Source organism: Limulus polyphemus, unplaced genomic scaffold, assembly GCF_000517525.1.
Source record: "Limulus polyphemus unplaced genomic scaffold, Limulus_polyphemus-2.1.2 Scaffold1035, whole genome shotgun sequence".
Taxonomy (NCBI): Eukaryota; Metazoa; Arthropoda; class Merostomata; order Xiphosura; family Limulidae; genus Limulus; species Limulus polyphemus.
Genome location: NW_013666645.1, coordinates 317,267 through 327,741, shown reverse-complemented (window position 1 = coordinate 327,741; position 10,475 = coordinate 317,267). Strand labels below are relative to the sequence as shown.

Sequence of the window (10,475 nt, the reverse complement as noted above, 5' to 3'; positions counted from 1 at the left end):
ATTTATAATGTATATAATTATACAGTTATACAAAATATTATATACAAAATACAAATGATTATAATTTATATTTTCTATGAAAAATGTAGTCAGTAGTACTTTGCACAGATGAAAACTTGAGTGGTGCTACCTGCAATCCCTATGAATTTTTAAATGTAGCATCGATCCACAAGTCTCTGCTAGAAACATAGTGGAGCTACGTAGCACATGCTATTTATAGTGGTGCTAAGCACAGCTCTGATATTATTATTAGATTTTGAAAAAAATGGAGGGATAAAGGTAGGACCTACTTATACAACATTAAAAAATATAGTTATGAATTTCTGAAAAAAGGAGGGTTTTCTAGTGTTTGAATGGGTACCTAAAATCCTACTCGGATGGGTAATTCGGGCAGATTTCCGGGTGCCCAAAAAATTTCTGACCCCTATCAACACCGTAGTTTCTAATATGGAGAAGACAAGACAATATGAACCATGATGCCACCACACAGTTTAAGTATACTTTGTATGCAATTTTGTTTTTGTTTTTTTTTAGCAAAAGCATATCTAAACCTGCTGATGATAAAATGTTATGAATGTTTGGATGGAAAAGTAAAATAAAACAGTAAATGATATGATTATAAATAAAAGATGAAAACAATGTTAACCCCAAAACTTTTTGTGGCTATCATGTATACTATAGCATAGGCATGCAAAGAATAAAATGCTTTTTGTATTACTATTCTGCATGAGGTACTGAAACATTCAAACAAACATCTCTTCATTTTTTTAACTTTTCCTCAATTAGTAATAAGCACTGATTTATTGGTCATGAATATAAAAGTATATCAAAGTATAAAAGTTCCAACTGCTTCTTCTATTGGATACCATTAACTTATTTGTAACTGGTAGTGAAACAAAGTAATCTTTAACTGTTCACCTTGACTGACTGTCATTACACAATACCCATGCTGCGCAGACAATACTTGTACATGACAACGACAAGTTGTACATACAGATGTTACGCCATTTACAGCTAACTATCATTATTACACACACATTGAGAGATTACAGGACCGCAGAGTGTGCCTGCACTATCAGAAAAGTTAGCACAATTGATGGGTGGAGCTTACCTCAAATATTTCAATGACAAAACTTTGATAATTCTCTATTAAGATTAGTGTGTGAGTTTCTTACTTAAATTGCAGTGAAGTGAAACAATGACTCTATGGAAACAATGACCGCATCCTAATACCTTGATTTCTGATGAGTAGCAGCTAGCTACAGTTGAAACAAGTTAAACTAGTTATACAAAAATGTATAAACTTTTGGAAGATCATATTTATATTGATTCAATAATTTACATTATTTACTATTACAAATCACACAGTCATCAGGTTTGAAAGTTTCCTATGAGTGTTAGGCCTCATTTCTGTCCTCGAATGTCAATCGTGCCCTGCTACAAAATGGCGGTAACCACGAACCAACTGCACGTAGTGAATTAGCCAATAATCATTTAACAAAAGAAAATTTTAAATGGACTATTCAAAATTTGCTGCTTACTTATTTAATTGATGCTTTTTCTCCTATATTCATTATTGTCAGTTGAAGAGGTAAAAGTTAGTATGGTATATGCAAATTTTAAGAATATAATGAACGGTTGAATAACTTGATTTTATAAGGTACCCAAGGGTTTTTGTACACTGTTAAAATTAAAGATCAATGACTTGCTAATCAATGTTGCTGGCCTGCCACTAGAATTTAATCAGTTTCTTCACTGATTGCTTCCACTTTTGTCTTCACTCTCTGTGTCGTGACTTTTTTTGCTTGTTTCCGATTTTTGCTTACTGTTTTCTCTTAAAAATAGTAGTTTGTCTGCATTTCTGTTTACATTGTCTTGACTTAAACTTTCCATGACGTTTTTTTTTTTAAGAACCAGGTAACAGTTGTGATGGGTGGGTACCTGGTGAAAAAACTAGTTTCTAGCCCTCTGCCCCTAGATTCACATTTATTTTTACAACATTAAATAAATAAGTTATAATCATAAATTTGAAACATAACACTATGTAAAAAAACATTAAATTTGCACTTTATTTAACACAGTAATGAGTAATGTAATTTGATAGCGTAACCTGAGCTGCACATTTACTGAATGATTAACAACTTATAATGGCACAGACAGTAGTTAGACATGGTTCAAAGGGCAATAAAACAATAAAATTTAATTATATATCGATGTATACTGTTACGAGCTGAAAGCTACTGAGGATAAACAAATGTAGTTACATGTTACAATGCAAAGTCATTCTAGAAAGGAAAAAAAGGAGTAATTTAAATTTTTTTCAGTGGTTAGGAGATCTGCCAAATTGACAGATTCTGTATAGAGATAGGGTAGAGTAAATAACAGATAGAATATAAATGTTTACTAAAAAAAAAGTATTTGAAATGTATTTAGGAAGTTTTAGGGATTACACAAAGGAAATTTGAGATTTTTGAGATGAAGAAAAGTATTTTTAATACTAACATGAAATTTAATTTGCACATGGACTATTAAAAAGAAATACTCAATATATTCATGAACAAACCTTTATTTTAGTTTATTAAAAATACTTCACTGAAAAGTATGATTTTTTTGTATGTGAAAGGCTTATAATGTTAACTTAAAGACTGCCAAATATTAAGCTTTGTGCTTAACAACAACAACATAACATAATGGCAATATTTCAATTGCTTGGATAGTTCATTATTTTCTTGAAAGTTGATTTAATTGTAATTTCAGTTAATTGATTGTTGGAATAATTAAAATCATTAGTAATCAGAAACACTAATTTTGATTAGTTAGTTATTTTTGTTTCAATCAATTTAATAGTAGTTTTGATTAATTCATTGTTGGAATAATTGGAAACAATTACTTAAATTAGTTGTTTAACTGATTGTTGAGATAATCTGAAAAAGTAATAATGTAATGGTAAATACTAATTTTGATTAGTAGATAAATTTTGTCACACTAATAAATTTGATTGTAATTTCATTAAATTGATTATTTTATGTGACACTAACTGTTGTAATAGCTGCTTATATGTAATTGATTATATAGACTAATAAATTAAATCACACGACGTTAGTGCAGAGAATATGCTGCTATCGTGGATTTTATTTTTTGAACACTTACAGCCCTCCATATTCTGGGACTTGTATGATTCTGAACCACTAAACTATTAATTTTGGAGAAAAAAAGCAATAACACTGTTTCTAGTCAAGGGAATCTGCCCTAACCATGATAAAATAATATATAACATATTGATAAACAGTTTCATTCTGTCTGAATCATGGAATATATATATTTAACTTGCATATGGATCTTTTCAACTGGAACTTAAGTACTGATATTAGTTAACATTTCTAAGAGGACAAAACGTTTTTTATTGATAATCAATCACTTAAAGTAAGAAGATATCTCTGAGAATTATCCAGGAAAAACAGTTGATTTTAGATTTTGTCTATTGTAAACCTTTCTTTTGAACATATTTTGTTAACTACATTTTATGTTTTCAGCACTCTCTCAATCCAGGGAGAAATGTTTCTACAAAGTGTTAAATGAATAAAACGTTATTATAGTTATTTTGTTTAGCTTTAATATGATTTTATATTGAGATTTGTGTTGATTGTATTGGAACATTAACTTGTATTTAGAAGTTCATCAAATAAAGTAATATATGTGATATATTTATTAACTGTGTTTGTTTTATCATTTATATCAATTTTAGATATAAAGACTGGTGTGAACATCTGTTATGGAAGTCAGTTTCCTGTTTATCAAGTTGTAAGACAAGATCACTTTACAGAAGTCATAAAGTCCCCAAAACCAAACGATGTGTGTGGAAAAACAAATTTATATGGAAATAACCTAAAAGAATGCGATATACATCAAGACAGTGATAAACCATACATCTGTGAAGAAGAATTTCAAACAGTGGATAACCTAAAACAACATGAGTGGATAAACACTGGAGAGAAACTATACAGTTGTGTAGTGTGTAGAAAAGATTTTGGCACAAATAGTAACTTAAAAATACACAAAAGAATTCACACTGGGGAGAAACCTTACAGTTGTGTAGTTTGTGGAAAACAATTTAGAACAAGTAGTACTTTGAAAATACATCATAGGACACACACTGGAGAGAAACCTTACAGTTGTATAGCGTGTGGGAAACACTTTGGAACAAATAGTGAATTAAAAATGCATCAAAGAATACATACTGGGGAGAAACCTTACAGCTGTGCAGTTTGTAGAAAACAATTTCGGACAAATGGTACTTTGAAAATACATCAAAGAACACACACTGGGGAGAAACCTTACGGTTGTATAGTGTGTGGGAAACACTTTGGAACAAGTAGTGAATTAAAAATGCATCAAAGAATACACACTGGAGAGAAACCATATTGTTGTATAGTATGTGGAAAAGAATTTGGAATTGTTGGTAACCTAAAACAACATGAAAGGATACACACTGCAGAGAAACCATATGGTTGTATGGTGTGTGGGAAAAAATTGGAACAATGGGTAACCTAAAACAACATCAGAAGACACATACTACAGAGAAACCATATAAGTGTGCAGTGTGTGGAAAAGGATTTGGAACAGTGGGTAACTTAAAACAACATGAGAGAATACACACTGGAAAGAAACCTTACAGTTGTACAGTTTGTGGAAAACACTTTGGAACAAGTGGTGAATTAAAAATACATCAAAGAATACACACTGGAGAGAAACCCTACTGTTGTGCAATTTGTGGAAAAGACTTTAGCACAAATAGTAAATTAAAAGCACATCAGAAGATACACACTGGAGAGAAACCTTACAGTTGTATAGTGTGTGGAAAACACTTTGGAAGAAATAATGAATTTAAACTGCATCAGAGAATACACACTGGGGAGAAACCTTACAACTGTACAGTCTGTGGAAAATTTTTTCGAAGAAATAGTAAATTAAAATTACATCAAAGAATACACACAGGGGAGAAACCTTACAGTTGTGCAATTTGTGAAAAACAATTTCAAACAAATAGTCAGTTAAAAATTCATCAAAGAACACACACTGGGGAGAAATCTTACAGTTGTGTAGTTTGTGAAAAACAATTTCAAACAAACAGTCAATTAAAAAAACATCAAAGAATACACACTGGGGAGAAATCTTACAGTTGTGTGGTTTGTGAAAAATGGTTTCAAACAAATGGTCAATTTAGAATGCATCAAAGAACACACAGTGGTGAGAAACCTTACAGTTGTACAGTGTGTGGAAAACACTTTTTAACAAATGGTGATTTAAAGGTGCATCAGAGAATACATACTGGGGAGAAACCTTACAGTTGTGCAGATTGTGGAGAACAATTTGGAACAAGTAGTAAATTAAAAATACATAAAAGAATACACACTGGTGAGAAACCTTACTGTTGTACAGTTTGTGGAAAAGACTTTGGAACAAATAGTAAATTAAAAATGCATCAGAGGACACACACTGGAGAGAAACCTTACAGTTGTGCTGTTTGTGAAAATCACTTTCGAACAAATAGTCAATTAAAAATACATCAGAGAATACACACCGGGGAGAAACCTTACTGTTGTGCAGTTTGTGGAAAAAACTTTAGAACAAATAGTAAATTGAAAGTGCATCAGAGGATACACACTGGAGTGAAACCCTACAGTTGTGCAATTTGTGGCAAACAATTTGGAAGTAATGCTTGCTTAAAAATACATCAAAGAATACACACCGGGGAGAAACCTTTCACCTGTGAAGTTTGTGACAAACAATTTGGAAGTAACTCTTATTTAAAAATCCACCAAAGAATACACACTGGGCAGAAACCTTACTGTTGTACAGTTTGTGGAAAAGACTTTGGAACAAATAGTAGATTAAAAATGCATCAGAGGACACACACTGGAGAGAAACCTTATAATTGTGCCGTTTGTGAAAATCACTTTAGAACAAATAGTCAATTAAAAATACATCAGAGAATACACACTGGTGAGAAACCTTACTGTTGTGCAGTTTGTGGAAAAAACTTTAGAACAAATAGTAAATTAAAAGTGCATCAGAGGATACACACTGGGGTGAAACCCTACAGTTGTGCAGTTTGTGGCAAACATCTTGGAAGTAATGCTTACTTAAAAATACATCAAAGAATACACACTGGAGAGAAACCTTTCAGCTGTGAAGTTTGTGATAAACAATTTGGAAGTAACTCTTATTTAAAAATACATCAAAGGATACACACTGGGCAGAAACCTTAAAGTTGTGGAGTTTATGGAAAACAATTTGGAAGTAACTCTTACTTAAAAAGAATAAACACTAAAGAGAAATTATGCATTTGTGGAAACTATCTATGACAAATAGTTCCTTAAAAATGCATCATAAAGTATGCTCTTGTGAGAAGCCATATAATTGTTCTTTGTATGCTAAACAATTTGTAACAAAGGGCAAGATTAAAAGCCATCGTATTGTACATACTGAAAAAAAAACTTACATTTGTATAGTGTGTGAAATATTTATTGGAAATAATGGGGACCATAGAAAACAAAGGAAGATTCACTCTGTGGAGTAACTATACAATGGATTACGTTGAAAAACTGTGTAATTAATTATAACTTAAAAATACAGGAGAAGGAATATTCCAGTCCCATATCTGGAAAAGATCTCTGGTAAATGGTTATCAAAGTACTTTGGAGTACAATATTCATGTAGTGTATACCAACTAATATTGAAAGTGCAGTATATCAAACTTTTCAATTTTGGTCCTTAAATTGATAAAGAAGTAAGATAGTCACCAAACATGCTGTAACACAATCTACAATATCTGTTAATCTGCTCGCAATAGATTGATTATCTACAGAATACACAATAAGGGGTTATATCTTAGTTCCATTGTTTATTTTTTCTCTGATAAGCTAATCATTCATTGGGATTTTAAATTAAAAATGTTGTCATTATTTCTCTACTTTACTTTATCCCAGACTTAAGGTTGATTGTTTTGGGTCACCTATTATACACCTTTATTTGAATCTTTGGTCAAATACTTGTGGTGCTGGTAATTCTAAAGTGGTTACACAGGTTTGACTTCTCTACTTGAATCTTGATTCAACTACTTATGAATATTGTTATATTGATTTGACTTCTCCACTTGGTACTTGATTCAGCTACTTCTGAAAGTGATTACACTAGGTTGACTCCTTTACTTAGATTTTGATTAACTATTACTGAATGTTGGGTTGACTTCTCTTCACAGTTCTTTCAACTAATTCTGAATATCTTTCCATTGGGTTCACTTCTTTATTTTGGTCTTGATTCAACTTCTGAATGTTGTTACATTGAATTGACTTCTAACTTGGATCTTGAATCATCTACTGAATGTGGTTACAATAGGCTCCCTTCTCTCCTTGGATCTTGATTCAACTACTTCTGAGTGTTATTACATTGGATTGACTTCTGCTTAGGTCTTAATTCAACTACTTCTGAAGATGGTTACACTGGGTGGACTTCTTTACTTGCATCTTTATTCATCTACTACTGAATGTTATTAAACTGGGTTAACTTGTCTGCTTCAGTCATGATTCAAGTATTTCTGAATGTATAGAATTATACATGGACTGTTCTTTACATTAAAATACTATTTATTTGCGAACTTTTGGCCCTCTTACCAGTCTTCATCGGGCAACAGTGAACTGAAACAAACTTGTATTGCTCAGTACTGTGATGCCCGATGAAGGCACCAGGAAGAAAGCCAAAAGCTCGTGAATAAAAGTATTTTAATGTAGAGACCAAATCTATATATAATTCTACATATTGATTTACCTACATTATTAGTCTTGCAAAACAATTTCTAAATGTGGTTGTATTGGGGTAACACGTTGCATCATGTATATATGTTGAGAAATATCCTTTACTCTTCTAAGATAACTTCAAATACCAAGGTGCATCAATTTGATACACCTACTGTATTCTTTTATTGCATTAAAATATACTACATAAAATATTTTGGAATATTAGATGAACTCTAAAGATGTGTTTCTAAATTCACAGCTTGGAAAACATTTGTAATATATTTTGTTTTGAATAAACAAAATGCTTAAGCTTGTTGTATATTTTACTTACTGATGATTTTTTTTGATTGATCAGGAAACAAAGCACACATTTTCACTGTGTTTACTAGTCCTGGCATATAATAAAAACATCTTTTTATTAGGCCCAGCATGGCCAGGTGGTTAGGGCACTTGACTCACAATCTGAGGGTTGCAGGGTTGAATCCCCATCATATCAAACATGCTCGCCCTTTCAGCTCTGGGGACAATATTATGTGATTATCAATCCCACAGTTTGTTGGTAAGAGAGTAGCCCATGAGTTAGCAGTGGGTGGTGGTGAATAGCTAGTGCAGATAGCTGTCATGTAGCTTTGCATGAAATTCAAAACAAATAAAACAAAACATTTTACTATACCATAATTATAATCAAACCATTTTTCTTAAATTGTTAATGAAAAGATTTCATTAACACCAAGTCTGCAGTTTGGTGAGACAAATTTGGGGGATTGGATGGGTTACAGAGGAATATCACCATATGAGCCAAAAACAACATTACTTCTGCTGTTGTTGCTTATCTTTCAAACAGTGTATTAACTCCTGAAACCAAAGAAAGCAGATATTGTCCAACATGGGGCCACTGCTGTTTTGTGTGGGAGTTTGTATGGAAATATGTATTTTATATATTCATAGCCTGGAAAATAGCTCGAGTTTGACCACTGGTGGGTAATACAAACAACAGATATTGCAAGGATTCAGAATTATATGTCAAAAAACTACAGAAAACTGTTTTGGAACCAATCTACTAAAACTATCAATGACTTGGAGTTAACCTTTTGGATACGAGCCTGCCAAAACTGGGTCAGTTTGACTGATATTAAACTAAATGATACAAAACTCTACTTCCTATAACTAAATATTTACTGAATTTATCTTACTGAAATTTGGCAAGCTTTTAGTAATGTTAAGTCTGTTATGTACCGAAAATCAGATTTTTTAAATAAAGTATTTTTTACTAAGGATTTGTATGTGAATTCCCAGTCATAATAATAATTGTTTTGATCTTATAATTTTAATTAAATTTTGTTTGCATAACCTCTGGAATTTCCCAAATGATTTCCAAAGTTTTTTCATTGAACTTCATATTTTATCTCATCATGTACAGTGAAATTAAAAGTTAAAAATAATGAAATAAAATGAGTTATTCGAACTGGTGTATTTAAGTGTTTTACACTCGCAAAAAAGAAACCTATCATTCTATAGGTATTTGAAGAACTTGTAGCATTTTGCCACAATTTAATTGTCTGTGTAGGCTAACAATAAAACGAATTACACCAGTTCGATTTTCGATATCTCACTACTATAAAGGCTTGGTTTGGTCTGATATTTCATTGGTGGTAGTGTCCAGGGTCACTGATAAGGAGTGGAATTCTCCGAAACTAGTCTGACTCACAGACACACCCCCAATGAAAGAATAGACCATTCCAAGCTTTTAGTTGTTGTTAAACAAATGTTTAAATAACTATTTATTCAAAAATTAGTTATTGTCTTTTTCTTTGAATATGTCATTCATTCATTGCCACATCTTAAATTAAATTTAACCTTTTCACATCTATTTGAATTTTATGGTTTTATTGTTTGGTTTGTTCCACATGAGCAGTTTATTCATCCATGAAAAGCAATACATCACAATGGGGACATATTAACAGATTCTCATATATCGATGAACTGCGTAATGTGAACATATTGCATAGCTTATTAGATCTCAATTGTTTATATTGTTGTTTTTGGTAAGTTCATTGTCCAAATGAAAATTCATGAACCTTTTGAATAAGCATTTTACAACACACAAAATGTATTGGGCACTAGAATATAATGTCTCAAAACTACTATCATTTAACTTGATTTGTAATTAAGCAATAAATATTAAAATACTGTTGTGAGCAACAACTTTGCAACATTATCATTTCCCCTTGACTAATGTTTATTGCTGCCAAATTCTAAAAACAAATGTCATCCATCTTGTGAAAATAGACTTTCCTAGCTACTGGATTATTTAGGCCCTGTAGAAGCTACAATACTACAATTGTGCAGGTCACTTGATTACGCAAGTGATAATTGAGGTTTTTTTAATTAAGAAATTAAATCATATAATGTAAAAGTTTTAATTATATATTATGATTTTAAGCCACATTCATTATCATCATTGATAATAAAACTTCAAATTTTCAGTGTAACTGTAAATGTTTTGACATGTAAACTTATCAAATTGACCAAAGCTTTCTAGAATAGGTTATTTTGAGTAATATTTAGTTTTAAGCTATTTTATGCTCATTTATTTTTTGTTACATTTTTTCTCCATTTAAGTGGTCAACTGGAGTATTAAGTAAGCCTACATCATAAAAACATTTCCTATTAGTAAGT

The 10,475-nt window shown here is 31.4% G+C and overlaps 1 protein-coding gene across 1 annotated transcript in view; it reads left to right on the top strand.

Moving 5' to 3' along the window:
• The window catches only part of LOC106461806 (zinc finger protein 271-like), a 36,472-nt gene extending 27,401 nt beyond the window's left edge, over positions 1–9,071 (top strand). Inside the window, exons 6-7 of the mRNA XM_022388886.1 lie at positions 3,746–4,507; positions 4,579–9,071. Of these exons, the coding sequence (XP_022244594.1) occupies positions 3,746–4,507; positions 4,579–6,269 (2,453 nt within the window). The 3' untranslated portion in view covers positions 6,270–9,071. The remainder of the gene's footprint in view (positions 1–3,745; positions 4,508–4,578) is intronic.
• The last annotated feature ends 1,404 nt before the right edge of the window (positions 9,072–10,475 follow it).